Source organism: Styela clava, chromosome 1, assembly GCF_964204865.1.
Source record: "Styela clava chromosome 1, kaStyClav1.hap1.2, whole genome shotgun sequence".
Taxonomy (NCBI): Eukaryota; Metazoa; Chordata; class Ascidiacea; order Stolidobranchia; family Styelidae; genus Styela; species Styela clava.
The window spans coordinates 13,319,610-13,337,596 of record NC_135250.1 but is presented as its reverse complement, the minus strand read 5'-3'; the positions used below and the strand labels follow the sequence as shown (position 1 = coordinate 13,337,596).

The window sequence follows — 17,987 nt, the reverse complement described above, 5'->3', positions numbered from 1 at the left end:
GGAAGGAAAGATGGTATTTGGAGAATGAAGAATTCGGTGAGGATAAAACTAGTAAATATCGCAAGAAAAATCATATGGTTGATCTGAAAAAAGAAGTTGTTCAGCAAATATCGGAAAAAAGACATATTGGCCGAATATCCACAAACCGTTGGTATGATTGGAAAGTTATTTATCAGCCAAACCCCTCTTGTGCACTATAAAAGTTTATCTATTACCATTCATGCATATAAGTGATATAGCATTGTAAGCTGGCCTCTAAGTGAGTGTTGATTCTGAGTATGCCAACAAAACTACAATCGAAATCGGTGCGAGCCTGGTAAAATATGTTGGTGATCGACAAGGAATGTTTTTTTTAACATCTGTATCTAATTCTCAAACTCAAAATTTATGTACCTATACATGTACCTTATGCTTTATGAGGAAGTGAATAAGCGATTGGTGTGAAACTAAAAGTAAATGAGAAATAAATTTACTCTTACATTCTCTCTTAAAGATACTCAGGTTATTTTCTAATATGTAATATCGCCCCTCTTTTCTAAGTTTCTGATAATGCATCTTTCAATTGGTTTTTAAATTCTTTAAAATTTCGGCACGAAACACGCGCACCAATTTTTGATCTACATATTGATTTTCCCTTATCTTAAAAATGAAACTGGATTCTGAAACCATGCCCATGTTGGCAAATGAATATAGGTTATTTTTATTCATTTTGTAAAAATTGTTCGAAATACCTTCATAACGTTTCTGGACTTTGAATCGCTGACAACGAAATACTAGAAAAAGTGTGGTGCGTGATATATAGCGGTCATCGTGATATTTATTCTTGATTACTGTGTACTTTTACTAGGATTTTTCCGCATTGTTGTAAATACATAATATTAATTACATTAACTGGCGTAACTATTTTCCGACTAATAAATAAGCAAATCAGTTAATGGCCTATACACTGTGGACTAATTTGGACGCATCCCACTCAGATATATATATTGCCTGAAATTGAAATTCAGATTAAAAAGATCTACTTAGCTCTTGAAATTTTTTCTAACGAACTGGAACTCTGGCATATTTAAAAGCTCATGTTATTCTTTTAGCGACAGCATTCCTAATTAAACAAATGAGGTACAATTTGTTGCTGAGATTGTGGCAACGTAGGAATTAGGACACGTCTATGTACGGAAAGTCTGAATTGCTCCTGACGATGCCGAGTTATTTTGTTTTCCACCCCCATTCCCTCTGTTCTCCCGTTTTAAATATATAATTATGCAACTTGCGGTCATCAGAACACGAAATATTGCATTTATTAGAAAAAGTTTCTGGTAATGGTAAAAGTTTTCTGGAAATGGTAACTATATTTGAAAGAATATATTTTATTTCAAAGAACGGGTAATTATTCAGGTGATGGTTCGATTTAATGGTGGGAGGTACCAAAATACAACGTGTAGTTTTAAGTTGCTCATATAAATACTTTCAATTGTTAATACAATAAATTATCGCAAAACAACTTAATAATTATGGCGATTTCAAGACCCTCAACATCATGAATCGATATTTTCTAGTTCTTTTGCCTAAAAGTGATGTAAAGCACGTGTAATGCACTTATTATAGACAAATACATTTGAATACAACAAAAAACGACATCGAACGCACAAAATTGAGATAATCGATGAAACCTAGATAACTATCACTCACACACAAATAGAATCAATAGTCATGGGACATTTACTGTACATTTATTAAACAGTAATGCTCATAATAACTGTAAACAGAAAGAAACGAATGTTAATATATGCATGTAATGGGGATAATTATATATGCCCCCCCAAGTCTTTGAGAAGAATGAATCACAAGACTGAGTAGTCTTTGAATGTTCAAGCCATTACTGCGTTGACTGACTTCGTGTTCTTGGTAGAGCATCAGTGGATTCTCCGAGTCCAGGCGAGTTATGGGGCATAAGAGCCCGTAGTGCACGAGGCAATTTTTGTGTAGCTGGAGCAACGTCTTTGTGTCCTGTGGGAGGTAGAGGTCTTGGCTTTGCAATATCTTGCTGGTTCATGACTGGTTGTGAGAGTTTGGTGACTTTAATCTCAGTCTGAGGAGGCGGAGTCACAGGTAGCTGGGGCACGAATTGTGCCTGATTGTACGTATTGTTGTGTGTTGACTTTGTGAGTGGTTCACGGTCGATGACTGGTTGGTATTTACGTAAGAATTTACGATTTCTGAGAGTGACACGACCGGAACCATCTACTCGAACCACATATTGATCGAATTGTCGCACCTCAATGACAACTCCAGTTTTGTCCCATTTTAGAGGGTGTGGGCCAGTCTGATTTTGGATGCGAACATGGTTGCCAATAGATAATGGTGGCAGAGATCGGGTGTGTTCGGTTAGGCGCTCTGCAGCTCTCATATGCCGATGGCGTAAGGCATCTTCCCTGGCAATCAGTGTCTCGCGCCATGTATTATGTGGTTTGTATTTGCCAGGATGGATGGGGATGAAATCACGTATGGCACGGCCAAAAATGCACATAGCAGGAGATAAGCGAGTATCCCTGTCGGGAGTATTGCGGTACTGAAGTATCGCTCGTTGAAAATGATCGGTGTCGAGTGAGCCCTCTTCGTCAGTGTTATTGGTGATGAGACGTTTGATAGTTTTGACGGCAATTTCAGCTCGTGTGTTGCTGTGGGGGAACGCCACTGACGATAAGCGATGTTTAACACCCCAATTCTTGAGGAAAGTGGTTGTCTCCTTCGCAGTAAACTCTGGACCACCGTCAGAAGTGAGTTCGTCGCTAATCCCAAAAGTAACAAATGTTCGTCTTAAAGTCGTGATCAGTCCAGCGGCTCCTCCTTTCGCTTGTTCAACAATTGGCCAGTTACTGTATCTATCTACTGCCACCAAATAATGTTTACCTCTGTAGCTAAAAAAATCCGCTGCCAGGCATTCAAAGGGATACATTGGTTGTAGAGGAGGAGTTGGTGGGGCACTAGGTTGTGAGGGGGCCATTCTGTTACAAGCTGAGCAGTTGTTGCGTAGCTTGATGATGGCATTAGTCATACCGGGCCAGAAAAAGGAGGATTCTGCACGACAGCACATTGTTGATACTCCTTGGTGTGCAGAGTGTAAAGTTTTGAGTACCCTATCTCTTAAGGAGGGTGGAATGATAACGCGATCCTTGTAAAGACAGACACCGTCAAACTCTGAGAGATTGTCACGGTATTGATGAAAGGGGCGAATTTCAGTGTGGATATCTGCTGGTCGGTCTGGGAAGCCGTCTTGGATTTTGTCGATAAGAAAACGCATTGATGGGTCGCTGGCTGTGGCAAGCCGTATGTCATTCCATGTCACATTCTTGATGATTTCTTTTGTGGAATCGGTTGAATAAGAGCAGATTTCCGCTGTTTCGGGGTCGAATGTGCGAATGGCGGTGAAAATGGCGCCTGAGTCAACGTCGTCAGGAAGCTCCAACATGTTTGGTTCGCCAACTGGGTGGCGTGATAATGAGTCTGCAGCGACATTGCGAATGCCAGGCAAATGTACGACTTTGAATCTGTAGCGCAGACATTTCTCCTTGAGATTGCGAAGGCGAGGATTGGCAATGTCGTTTAAGCAACGATCGCCCAAAACCTTTACTAAGGGCCTGTGATCAACAGCAATCATGAGATCTGAACAGCCTAGTACAAAGTGTCGTGCTTTGTCAAGTGCGTCCACGACAGCTAGTGCTTCCCCCTCAATTGGCCAGTAGCGAGATTCAGCCCCGGAGGTGAAACGACTGCCAACCAGTGTAATCTTCCAGCCAGTTTTACAACAGAAGGGTTTAGCTGAAGTGCATTCGCAATGTTTCTGCATTAGCCAGAAACCAACACCGTCCTTGCACCAGTCAGTTACAAGGCATGTGGGTCTTGACTTGTTAAATATCTCGACGCCCTTCTTGATCTCATCTACAATGACAGCCTTCGATTGCTCAAAAAGGTCGTCAAGTTGTTTAGTCCATACAAATGATGTTTTAGATTTGAGGAGAGATCGGAATGGTAGCATGTGTTTTGTGGACGCAAAAGCGTATGCAACTTGGTTGACAAGTCCAAACCAACTTCGAATGTCTGTAATGTTTTTTGGGGTTGGAAAATCTGCTATCGCCTGCAGTGTTCTTGAGCAAGGACGAACTGCTGTTGGTGTGATCTCGAAGCCAGCGAAAGCTACGATTGGTGATGCAAATTGGAATTTGGTGGGGTTTTGAATAATCCCATTTCGACCACATTTGTCTAGCCATTCAATTGTTTGAAAGAATGCTTCTTCCGTGTCATTGGACCATATGAGAGTGTCATCGACACATTTAGTCTTGTTGTGTATATCAGACACTATTTCGTCAAAACGACGGCTATACCCATCACCTGATGCGACGTATCCCTGTGGTGCTACGCAATAGCGATATCGGCCCCAGGGGGTAATAAAGGTGGTGTAGTGACGGTCACTTGGGTGTAGGGGCACTGCATGGTATCCATTCCATGCGTCGAAAACTGTCTTTAAAGTGTTTGGTGGGACCGCTCTAGCTTGATGAAATGGTGACTGTGTATGATGTGTTTCACGTGTAGAGTGTTTATTCAGTGCTTGGAGGTCGACCGTGCGGCGTGGTTTACCAGACCTTTTCGCGCAGATGACCATTCTGTGGCACCATGTTACAGGTTCACCAATTGGTACAGGTTCTATGACACCAAGTCTGCAATCCTGGTCCAGGCCTGACTTTACCTCATCTTGCCAGTGTATGGGGATGGGAATTGGTGTGTGGTGGGCGACCGGTCTTGCTTCTGGATCCACCATCAAACGTAAGGGAGGACCACTCATCCTTGGCAATGGTTGATGTTGACAAACGTTGAATGAGCTTGATGCGTAATAAGTGAGGATCCATTTTTCCAACTTTTCTCGGTTTTCGTGGGTGAGTGGAAAAGGTGCCGAGGTTGGGATTGGCGGAGGTGGTTCTCGTATAGGGCATCCGCAAGGAGCGACCATGTCCGATCCGGTGTGTATAGGAGACGAAGTTGTTTTAGACCTGTAACTCTCTTTATGTTCGCCAATTGTTGGGAAGGATCGAGATATGAGGCCGAGTGCTTTACAAGCCTGTTGAGATAGGTAGAGCCTATTCGTTGAGTCAGTGAAGTATACCAATTGGCGTGTTTCAATTATCGACGCGCTTGAAGGAGCTGATATTCTCAGCGAAAGTGCGCCTATGATCTGAATACGACGGCAGTCAGCTGCACTCATCTGCAATTTTACTGGGTTCAGATGCTGTGGGCCAAGACCCAGCTTTTCCAGTAGATTGATGCCAGCGAGGCATGACTGGCAGCCAGTGTCAGCTATGGCAGGGAATGTGACAGAACGTGTTGGGTTTGAAATTTGAGGGCTTGAGCCAATGAGACGAGTATCAGATGGGTCATGGAGGATTGAGACATTAACACTTGGCTGTGGGTCAGAGGCTCTTCTTTCCCAGATATCACACAGTTCGTTATAAATGTGATGGTCAAGTGTGACGCTGCTGGCCTCTGGACTTTGGGAAGAGCTGTCATCTACTGAGCAAAGTGTTGCAAGGATAGAGGCCGCGTCTTCAGTGTTTCCAGAATCATTGTGAGCTTTTCGTTTTGGGGAAGGAAAGACCTTACGATCCCGTTGTCGCAATTTCCATTCAGGTTGGCGGCATAAACTTCCAAAGTGATTTTTGATCCCGCATCTTGAGCATGTTTGGCCATATGCTGGACAAGATTTAATTCGATCTTTGTTGCTTCCATGCTTAGATTTCCCACAGTATTCGCAGGATTCGCGTTTGTCACGAGCCCTATCCCGTTACTTTCGCTGGTAAGAACTGTTTATAGCAGCAGAGGTGTCATGTTCGGTGAGGCGATGTGCTGAGCGTTTGCCGCTTTCTTTTGCCTCGATGAATTTGATGGATTCCTCTAAAGTTATTTCCTCGTCGGCCTGTGAGAGGAGATCAAGACGGATGTCGTCATCATAGAGGCCCCAGACAAGTGCGTCGCGAATCATGGCGTTACTGTAGTCTACATGTGTTTGGGGGTCACATTGGCATTTAACATGAAAGCGGCAAGTGCTAGCTTGCCCACGCAGTCGTGCCACGAATGCTCGAATAGGCTCGTCTCGATCTTGTTGGAGCTTGTGTAGTTGAAGTCGAGCTACCAAGATGTTCTCCTTTCTGATCGCTAGAGACATTATGTTTTTTAGGATTGTGTTTTCATCTGATGTCGATAAATCATAGTATGTTCGTGTGAGGTCTCGTCGCAAATCTTCAGTACAGCAGTCTAAAAGTTGATAAGTAATATCAGGATCAGTTATTCTTGAAGCACATTTATATTCCTTCCATCTTTGTAAGAAATAAGTCCACTCCTCTGCAGTGCCTCTCGGTGCGATGGTTGGACGTTTTGGTTTTTCTACTCTTACAGTCTGGTTGATAGGAGTAGAGTGTAGGGCTTCCTTGTGGAGCTGAAGTAAGGCTACTGCTGCGTTATAGTCTGCATCATCAGGTGTAGAGTAATCACAACCGGTCCATGGGCATTGTACAGAAGGCATCGTTTGATTATGAGCATAGATAACTATCACTCACACACAAATAGAATCAATAGTCATGGGACATTTACTGTACATTTATTAAACAGTAATGCTCATAATAACTGTAAACAGAAAGAAACGAATGTTAATATATGCATGTAATGGGGATAATTATATAAAACCCTTTAGTAACTTCGATAAGCGATAATTAGTTTTCTAACCCCATTTATTTGCGAATTTAATGCGTCTCTGAAATACCAAGTGATTGGTATTGACATCATTGGTTTTCATCAAATATATCAAAAGTGATGGCCGAAAAAAACGATAAAAAAATAAATTTAAAATCCAATTTTTTCGAATTTCATTGATGATAACATTTTTAGCTTTCTTATGTTGAAATATATCCGAATATACTAAAAATTTTAATCCAAATGCAATAGAACAAATTTTCCATTTTGGGGTCCGAGGTCAAATATAAAGATATAAGATATAAATATAAAATTCCCACATCGACTAATGCAAAAAAAAATTAAGTTTGACTGAAAATTCGCTCATTTATATGTGTTTGAAGTTTAACTCACGACTTCCTTAATCTCAGCAATAAGTCGTTTAACAGATAATCCAATTTATGAAATTATGGAAATTTTGTCATGTGGTATTCAAAACTCCACTATGAACAACTTTCAAAATATCGCTATTAGATCTCTTTTCGGGTTACACTTTGATCTCAATAAAATAGTCTATTCTATTTTTGAAATTGCAATTACTTCGCAAAATATAATTTTTTAGACGATGAGATTTTAGTTCTGAACAATTCCTGAACAATACTTTTCAGTATGTATACTGTCAATTTATTATTTTTCCATGTGTGTCATCTATTACGAGTATAAAAATAATTAAATGAGTAGTCTCATATTTTCATGTGCATGGTCTAATATCGTCTGTTACACGAGAAACTCATTTATGATTAGGCAACCGAGAGCACTTCAGTTCGAAAGCGCAGTCGGAGTCAGATGTCGTTACGCACGAAGAAACTTGATACGAAAGTATATTCGGGGTTTCGGGAACAAACGAACATTTTACAGGGAACTAATCCGTGCCAAACTTGGCAAGAAGGTCTGTCACGATGTCTACAAAACCCACAAAAGTGATTAGGCCAAAGGAAGAGGTTTTTTTTTGCAAAATCGGGTTTTTGGGTCTCGGATGCGAGTACCCGTCAATCTAGTCACACTCGAGTGATTTCAATGTTTACAGGTTATTGAGCTCTGTTTCCGGGCAGAGCGTTTTGCAGACTATATTTTCACAAATATATTCAACGGGGTGGGCAGTGGCTTACAAGCAAAGCATTTAGGGGAAGCGCGAACGTTTTTAATGATGGACTATGATTAAATAGCCAGCTCGCGGTGTCGACCATATCCAATGATGTTCCTCATTCCCGCAAATAGGCTAAATAACATAGTCCCTCGGAATTGGGCGACGACGATTGGGCACCAACTCCACTATATTTAAAACGAACTATATTACTTGCGTGAAATTTTGTCATACCATTTTTTATTGAAAACCGCTAAAAATAACGCTGTGAGTGGCTCACCATATGCCACAGAAAACGAGTAGCCCAACTGCAGCAAAAAATAACATGTGACCGAAATGCAGCAAATAGATGTATATATATACATATATATATAGTATATTATATTGGTCCATATATTTAAACTATAAATGAAAATTTGAATGAATGTAAAATTTGGACTATTGCAAACTCTAAGCCTTTGATTCTTTCGAACGAGTATTGTTCTGAGCAATGATATCAGAAATTGAATTGCCCAAATTTTTCATGTGCATTCATCATATCTCGGACCAGAGGCCTATTGATTTTGGATGAATTATGTCGTATAATTAGCGAGATATTATTTAAATAGGGACACGCGCTGTCGCTATTGAGTCAGAGCAAAAGATATACGCCGCTAGATCGATGAGTCGGCGATCTCTGATCGCTATCTCGTTTTTACAGTTAATTTATTTAATTGGATTTTATTTACAAATGATTTCATGTTCACCTTGTGATATTTTAAGCCTGGAATAGCATATAAATTCGGTATGTTATAATTTGTAACTCTTTCTGATTTGAAGGCTGCAAGTTATTTGATAGTAATTTGGTTTGACTTGCTAATTAAATATGTTTATTAACTGTGTTCATAAATGTGAGTAGGCTTTTTTAAAGTCGATTGTATATGATTACTATTTATTGCAAGTATTTTACCGCGTTATTGAACGCCTCGTCTCGATGTCCTCACCAGACGAGGCGTCCGTCTATCTTGAGGGGCACTTTGAACTTTGGTCTACCCGTGCCTCTATTTTCCAGTGTGCCGGACGCCGGCCCTCAAACCGTGCAGCCTAGAAAACGGGCCAAATCAAATCAATTGAAAGGCAAACGGGGTTATCGGCCAGGGTTCGGTCCTCAGTTGAGGGTGGCTTTCTGGAGAAATCAGATCATCAGGTCGATCATCGCGGATTCACTTGGTGGTCTGCGGTGCTCTATTTCATCCTCGATACGGAGACCGCTTCGGCTCCGCACGATGATGGTGACTGGACGATGCCTTCGTGGATGTCACAAAGCGCTTACCACAAAGGTAACGTGGTGGTAGACGAGGACGTGGTTTTCAGCGAGACGAATGTTATTTCGGTTTTGCGGGATTTAAAAACACTTTCCGACCAGATGGGCTCACCTATGGATTTTAGAAGAGCATTGACCAACGGGGTGGAATTCTCTCCAAGCTCTTCGACATTTGCAGGAGTTTCCGGCGTATTTTAAGTTCCTGGCGTTCCTCTAGGATAATACTTATTCCTAGGGACCTGGAGGGCAATATGAATGACGTTGGGATTCATCGCAATATGCCGTACACTAAATAAAATTTTATGCAGCCGTGATTGCACGTCGTCTTCAGTCTTGGGCAGCTAGGGGAAAGAGATTTCCCCGAGACAGAAGGGCTTCGACGGTGTCTTCGAGCATGTTTTCATGCTTGAATCGGTCATTGCAGGAAACATAAGCATATTCTTTAGGTGGCGTGGCTTGACATCCGCAATGCTTTTGGGTCGGTATGGCATGGTGCCATTCTCGGAGTCCTGCGACATTTTGTTGCACCGGGGTACATGTTGGAAACGGTTGCTGACGTTTACAGGGATAACGTGTTCACCATTCGAACTATCGATGGTGACACGTCCCCTATTCCATCTGAAAGAGGAGTCCGTCAAGCGAAGCGGACATATTTCGGGTTGCCCAGGCGTTTAAAACTTTGAATTCTCCCGACTCTATGGTCCGTTCGGTTGCTTGTGCTCGATATCAACGAGTATATAATACATAGAGCAATATAGACAATCCTCAACATCATCAAAAATTTCGATGCTAATTTTGACATAATGATACTTACCATTATTTTGAAATGTTAATTGGGAAGTAATTAAAAAGAATCAGTTTATTTGCTAAAAAAAATATGAATTTTTGTAACAGAACCGACTAAATAACGTGTCTTTTGTGATGGAACCCGCTGACAAAAAAATTTGAGTCCCACCACTGGGCGCATCGGGCCGTATGGTGATCTGTGGGGCCAAATGCGCCCTATGGATCGCCGTATCGGTCTTTGCTGAGCTGTCTCCTTAGAGGGGAACTTCACGATCACCACTAACAATCTCTTGATTGAGAGTGGCAAAAAGTTGACGCGAGTGCTGCACCACTTGTCATACACCCGTTGGGTGAGACGGTGGGGCGAGCTTCCTGTCATTCCTGGTTCGGTTGCTCAAACTACTTTCTCTTCACGTTTGTCTTTCTCGCTCAGTTTCAAATTTCGTGGGTTTTGGAGCTCGATTAAATCTTCCATTCCACCGCTGCGATCCGTTCGTAGACGGTTTACGGCATATGCGGAACCACGGGTGACTTGTGGTAAGTTTGATTACGCAAACGAGACTCTTCCCCATGTGAATTACTGTCGCCCAGTCATGAATATCCGCAAGGAGCGGCACGATTCGGTGCAGGAAGAGATCTTGGCTCACCTAACTCCAGCCAGGTTTTTTAGGTGCGATGTTGACGTAGTTTGTCGAGAGCACGTCGCTAGAACAGCTGAGATGCTGCGGCCCGATTTGATTCTCGAGGAAATCGGGACCAATCATGTCGTAGTACTTGATGTAGTGTGCCCATTCGACAACGGCGAGGCCGCTATAGATAGGAGTTATGTCGGAGGAGTTCCACGCATTTGTGGTTGGTTCTCTCGGCATTTATGCCGTTCGTGAATCAGCATGACTTCAAAGTGTGTATTGCGATTTGGTATAATTGTACGTAAATTATGACTGTGATAATTTTTTTCAAATATCAAAATTTTCAAACATATTCAATTTGTAGTTTTTTATATATATTGGATATATTCAATTTTTATGTTACAAGTACATACTTTTACGAAATATAGGTCTTTTCTGGATTAGGTCAATTCATCCCAAACTTGAGTAGTTCAGAACATGACTTTATGCAATCAGTCACTAGTAGATATCTAACCGGAATATTTTCGGTTCGGTTGATTGATTGATCAGATTCAAACATCAGAGGTATGTAGCTATTTGAAAATGTTAATTATTTCATATTATATTAATGCACATACAGCAAAGTTTTATTACACATTCTGCCTTATAATAAGTATCATAGGAATATGGTCAACTCGATATATATATATACATCAGTGAGTGGCTAGTAGAAATGGCAAACTAGTCAGATTGATGAAAATAGTTTGCAATCGAATTTGATCTTAAACTTGGTATATTTGTGATATGCGCATTCTGGTAACATAGTCAACTTATTTGGGACTTGGGCAGATGCGATTCCATGCATGCGCATATCTTGTCACGATTCCCTATATTAAGTGAAATAATTATATCGAATTAGCCCACGTTCAAATGTAACCGATGTATCGTGTAAGAGGTTGACGGAATTCACATTACTGTCCTAACGCTAGTACGGTATAAAATTGTTACGGCAGTAGCGTCACAAACGTGGAAAATTTGTTTGGATTGTCTGTCATCAGCATTTTACACGTTATATACTATATCTCTTAAACTATTATCGATTCGCAATATTTTTTACATTTTAAAAATGAGTAATTGATATAGGTTAAGACTTCAATATAAAATAACAAAATTTAACTCCTATTGTGGGATATTTTAATGAAATGAATTGCTGATAGGAGCCAATTTTATCGACTTTGTTTTCTTTATTTTCCCCAAACTAATATGGATGCGCATTTAATCTTATTCTGAAACTACAAAAATTTAATGTATTTTTCAATTGGACATTTGTGCATGCCGCGATAGTGAACTTCAAATTTAATATTTCGAAAGTGAACACTGCTCGGAAATGCTGGATAAAATTTCACAAACTTCAGAAGGGAGGGGTACGTAGTATGCCTACCGGAAGTATGCATTCCAAAATAGTTCAGTTATCTAATACGTCCAATTATCAAAAGCACTCAATTTATTTGAGTTTTTAACAGAAAAACAAAACATAAACAAACGACGATAACAAAATCTAGTTTTTCTTTCTCTTATTTTCATCTTTCTTTTTTTCTCTTGATCTTGCGCATTCGGTTGGGCAGGCCTTTCTTTCTTTCATCTCTCCCTGGCATAACGAACTCAAACATTTTCTAGTTCGTACGCGGTAACCTCCACATGACCTGTCACATGAGGTCCACTGAGTCCATTTTGAAGTCTTTTCGTTGCATCGAGGTAAATTGTAGCACGATCGCCTGTCTTCCCTAGGTCCTGCGCACGAGATAGGTTGAGGTCCAACGCATGTACGATATCTCTTTTGAACAGCATTTCCACATGGTGCGCTGCATCTTGACCAGAACCCCCATGGTCCCCAATAGGCTGCTGCTCCGGAATATTGTTGTCGAACAGTTTCACGTCCTACGTAGCATAAATTTCTATCGCAACAGCCGTCTACTTTGCCATCCAGAGCAGGAAAGTTCGGGATTCTGATAACGGTATACGGGCAAGGCATCGGGTATAAGTTCATTCTTGGACTTGGTCCCGATCGTGTGCTTCCACCTGGATAAGATGGTCGAAATGGCTGTTGGAAATGTCTTTGAGAACCCATAGGACCTCCTGGTTGTATATTTGGAAGTGGTCGTATCATCGTATTCGATCTTATCAAAGCGTTTGGATTGGGATTCCGAAATTGCGAGTGGAGATGGGGATAAGCAGGCGCATTTGTTTGCGGCAGTATTTGACCACCTGTAATCGCAGAAAGCATCATGTAGGGATTTTGCAATGGTGTTTGAGGAAGTGGAACATTGAATGATCTAGGTTGCATTGACATTCTTTGAGGACCCATTGTGGCAGCTGGGCCAGGAAATTTTCCCAGAAGGTTAACGATTTCATTAGGTATATTAGCGTGAGCATGGGGTCCTCCTTGTCTTGGAGTGTATGCGTGAGGATGTATTTTTCCATATTTGAGAAAGTTTTTCTGCTGTTCTTTCCAGTTGTCAGGCCTAACTTTTCCTAGCATGATTTCATACTTGAAACTGTCGACTAAGTGTCGAGGAAGCTGTGAGGATACATTATAAAGATGATATAATATAACATTAGGAGTCACTGCGGGATCCAATTGGCATCCGGATGCTAGACACTGATGATATGACGACAAAAAGTCTTCTGAATTAGCGTATGGATCCATTGGACGACACATCGGCTGACCATACAGATCGAACGGAGAGTATGGTCTATAGATGGGATGTTCGTATGAAGATCGTAACTGAATATGTGTCATACGAGGAGGATAGAAACATCCGAACCCTGGTCTCCAACAGCCACCAATTAACCCACATTCCCTCGGAAGGATATCTGAAGGGAAAAGAAGATTGATAGACACGGAGTCGACCTAAAGATCAATTGCTAAAATGTTGTTGCTTTGAAGTGGTGAAAACAAGCGAGTGAATCAATCGATTTCAAATTTTCAAATCGGGTTGGCTATTGTGATGAATTCGGCTTATTCTACTCATAACTTTTTTAGAGTAAGTATCGACTAAAACGAACAGACACCGTTATTTTTTGTTATTACTATTTTTTTATGTGTTCGTTATTACCCTATAACTGCGATTTTGTATGTGAAAGGAAAAGTTCATTTTAGCGATTTAACGCTAGGTTGAATGAGAATCGTCTTAGAAATCTTACCATTCCATCCAGCATGTTTTGCTTTATATCCAAAATATTCCAAAATGTCCAAAGTTTGACATTCCATCAAATTCTTCTCAATTCTGTTCCTATGGGACTTTATTAAACAACTCGTCAGCAATGGGTTCCACGATCGATACTGAAACAGAAAAAAATATCTTGAATTCAACAAGGAACCAGGTTGATAATAGATTGCTGTTGTTCACCACTGCATTCAACGAAACTGAAATTTTTTCTTTAGCAAATTGATTGTATATAATTATGTTTTGCCAACATAGCAGCAGTTATAGATACTACCAAATTAAATTGCGGCCAAGCCATATGAAAATTGAGGCTTTGTTACGTAAATTTACATATGAATATCAGTATACTCATTTAATTTGAATATTATAATTACATCTAATTGTAAATAAGTTCCCATAAACTTGCGACAATCAATACTTGTCAAAGTGGCGGGATAAGATTTATTATTTCGATATCAAAAGCTAAATGGGAGAATAAGCACTAATATTTTTAGCGCATGTAATAATGAAAAGCAACATTCAGCTTAAAATAATACTAACTCGATCGGCGAATTGTCTTGCTACCCTATGAAAATATTGATTCCGCACAGCCATGTGGCAAACCGGTACTCTTGGTAAGACAGTCTGTCCGTAGTATCTTCTGTAGTTGTACAAGACTTCATCAAAACAGCATCCAGGTTGTTTTAAGCACTTGTATTGATCTGTGTTGAACTCAGGATTACCGCCGCATGGAATTCTGCAAATATCAAAATAAATATAGGTAATTGGAAGGACAACAAGGATTTGATGTGCATAACAATTTGTTCTTGGATGAAAACGAACTTTGGATATTATTAGTACAAAATATATAAAACAAAATTTGGTTAATATGTAATTCAGATATTTAGGAAATTTTAAATTTAGATTTTTCCACCCATATTGTGAGATCATGTCGCATATTACAGAAAGTTTCTATATTGAGAGAATACGAAAGCAGAAAAATTTGCAACGATATGGTGTGCGTTGCACAATTCAGCAATTTAAGGAATTCACATATATAGCAGTACTCTACAAATCCAAAACGAAGATTAAATGCAATGCTGTTAAAAGCGTTGGAAATGAAACTTCGTTTACGCGGCGTTGGCAATATAATATATAGCCATAAAAGTTCGCCTTATTCGTATAAAAAAGAAATGATTCATGGTCATGCTTATCTTGATAATTTGTAATGTATTAGTTGTTACAGATAGGGATACATTATAACAATTAGCTTGCGCAACTTAGGATTCCTAAATAAGTTCCAAAATTAATTGAGAAAAAAAATACTAATTTTCGAAAAATTATATAAATAATTGTGTGCACAAAAGGTCAAGCCAATCTTAATATCATACAAAGCCGGATTTTACTGGGTAATTAAATTTAAAACGACGCGAAACATTTTTCGTAATTACGCATCAATTAGCGTGATTGTACCGTAGTTGTCGAACATGGCTTCGTTGAAATGTTATAGTATATTTATAAAAAATGGTGCGACGCCCTGTCTGCATAACACGGATGTAATGCTGCTGCAGTGAATGAAGTTCTCAATCTCTAGTTTATGAAATAGTATTGGTGTCTTTTACGAGTAAACTTGAAGGGTCCTTCACAAATTTTGCATTGCATCTGCCTTCAAAGCTTCCGCTAACCATTTGCCTAAGCCGGATAAAACCATCAAATCCGATTTATCTACCAACGTCATGCTTCAAGTCGCTATTCACGAATTGGGTTTTTGAATATGAGTACTGCTGCCCAAGACAATAAAATTCAATCGCAGAATTCAGATTAGCTATTGTCCTTATTCCGTAAAGCCGAAGGCATAAGCGCACTGCGCAATTGTTAAACATGTATCAAATATAATCAAATCTTCGAACATTATCTTGGTGCACAAATTTTCTATATATATATATATATATATATATATTTATATCCGATGTTATAAATTATAGGAAATCAAAGAGTAAAAATGATAGCTTGACAAAATTCCGTCATTTATCGTCATTAAGATCACCACTAATGTAAAATCAAACGAGAACTAAGACAAACCTTTGGCAGTAAGGAATATCAACAGGGCACTTGTATCTTCTGTCTATCATTTCACGCAGTTCACAAATGTACGGGAATCCGACTGGAGTACATGGTTCTTCTATAAGATGAGTTTTATATTTTGGTCCAAAAACGTTTTCAGGAACAAATTTGGCTCCGGATAGTAAGCCATCGATGTTAATGACCAAGCCTGAAATCAAATGATAATTATTATTCTATATTGAAATTAGAACTTAAAATTGTAAATGTCTTGGCTTTGTAATATTTCATAAAAAAATTGAATTAGACAAAAACATTTTCGTTTTTCAATCCTAACATTTTTATACAAAGATTATTTCGACCCGTAAAGCTCGTTTGGTAGTGTAGCGAATGTGGAATGTAACTACGGATTTTAATGTTATTTAACCCCTTTATATCAACAGTAATATCAAATTCAATTGAAATAGGTCATTGGGAGCATTATAAACGACAAAGTTGAGATTAAAACATTTTGATGTTTCATTGTTTGCATTACTGATTTGGATTTTAACTGTATAATTTGTATAATTTATTAAGTATATATTTTAATATATATATCTGTTTTTGGATGTCGATTCGATTGTACAACTCTGCAAAATTTGTCTTTATATATATTATTTAATCGTGTGATTATTGATCCCTGATGAGTTCAGATTGAGGTTCAGTCTACTCCGCGAATGTTATAGTACTGGGGTAAAAACACGCAGAGTAGGGCCATCTTCCCCTCCCCACAGTACGATTATTTATCGCATGATATCTGCAGTTAATCATATATATATTATGGGTGTTTTCATTGCCCTGGCCTATACTATGGATTAATTTTCCCGACCATAAACCTCAGAATATTTCCCCCCTACTTTACCATTGCAAAATATTTCATGAGTATTTGAACGTTTTCGCGAGTTGGCGCTTAATAACAACTGGCTAGCATTTTTAAAATCATCGTTTTGATTCAAAATTTTCAAACATATGCAATTTAAAGACAGTAAGAGCTAATTTTACCTTAGTATATCGCAGCTTTTTCTGGACTATTTTTGACTAATGACTACTGCAACTAAACTTAAACTCTCCGAAAGATAGAATGGACATTGATATATATATTTGATTTTATATATAGCCTACCTCTCTTTATGAAACATAACTAAAAACTGCCAACCTAAGATTCTAATTCAATAATATCCTTATACATTAGCAATCTTACCTCCTAACGAACGGGCTTGGGCTTCTCGCTTCCTCTCTGGGCCAGATTTACTGACATCATCCAGCACATCGCCTTCATGAAACGATCGCATATCTTCATGAAATTCATCATCAACCTCTTCTGATTCATCGCGGTATCTTCCGTTTACGGGTTTCACCTCTCTCACCACAACAACGGTTTGCGGGTCTTTTCTTTTTTCAGTACGTTTTTTGGGCGACTCTTTTTTGTTTAACTGGGTATGAATCGTACCAATACTTAAATATACCAAAAATAATATGAAATATACATTCTTTTGGTGAAACATTCTAATTTATTCACACCTGTTTCTGTCTTCTACGTAATGAATGTAAAAACTGAAATGAGGAGTTTTTATATAGGCAGATCATTTGCGTCATACTTCAAGAAATTGCTGCTCTCCGCCACTCTTTGTAATTTTAAGCAAAGAGAGTCGCCAATTTCTAGTTTAAAGTAGGAATTAAACGGCTAATTGCAATGATTATGGTAATTACTGAACAATATGATAACTTAAATTTCCTTCGCGATAATGTTACACACGTAAACTCACGATGACAACTTTTATTGGGATTATATTGGGTTCAGTTAATATAATATTTGAAGTTCGATCGATTCACTGAAAACCCTCAACTGCCACTCAGACGCATTTTACCGGTTTTCCTACTCAAGCCTGATTTGACGTCCGTGTGGGAAAACTACGTGAAAAAAAGACAAAAAATTCGGATACTAAACAGACATGTTTTATGGGTTAACTTAACCAGCATACTCACGGAAGAGTGAGATAAAACCGGCTTGAACGAGATATATCGTCGGTTGATAAGTTGTTCTTTCCCAAAACATCGTTTCTCAAAGTTTGTAAATATAATATATATATATAAAACAGTGGTTATTTTTATGCACATAACGA

At 39.2% G+C, this 17,987-nt stretch overlaps 1 protein-coding gene across 1 annotated transcript; it reads right to left on the bottom strand.

The window, feature by feature from the left end:
• Window positions 1-12,044: 12,044 nt before the first annotated feature.
• On the bottom strand, window positions 12,045-17,448 carry LOC120346439 (uncharacterized). Its single transcript, XM_039416183.2, has 5 exons — window positions 17,066-17,448; window positions 15,847-16,036; window positions 14,326-14,521; window positions 13,763-13,901; window positions 12,045-13,432 (listed from the first exon to the last, which is right to left on the bottom strand). The coding sequence occupies exons 1-5, from the start codon at window positions 17,367-17,369 to the stop codon at window positions 12,117-12,119; spliced, it is 2,145 nt and encodes a 714-aa protein (XP_039272117.2). The 5' UTR covers window positions 17,370-17,448; the 3' UTR covers window positions 12,045-12,116.
• Window positions 17,449-17,987: the final 539 nt, after the last annotated feature.

Bases quoted from the DNA above. Each gene is read 5' to 3' on its own strand.
- LOC120346439 (XM_039416183.2), bottom strand. From the start codon at position 17,369: ATGTTTCACCAAAAGAATGTATATTTCATATTATTTTTGGTATATTTA. The intron at 13,902-14,325 runs GTTAGTATTATT...TTTCTGTTTCAG, and splicing joins CAAGACAATTCGCCGATCGA to TATCGATCGTGGAACCCATT. The intron at 13,433-13,762 runs GTAAGATTTCTA...TTTTCCCTTCAG, and splicing joins AAAACATGCTGGATGGAATG to ATATCCTTCCGAGGGAATGT.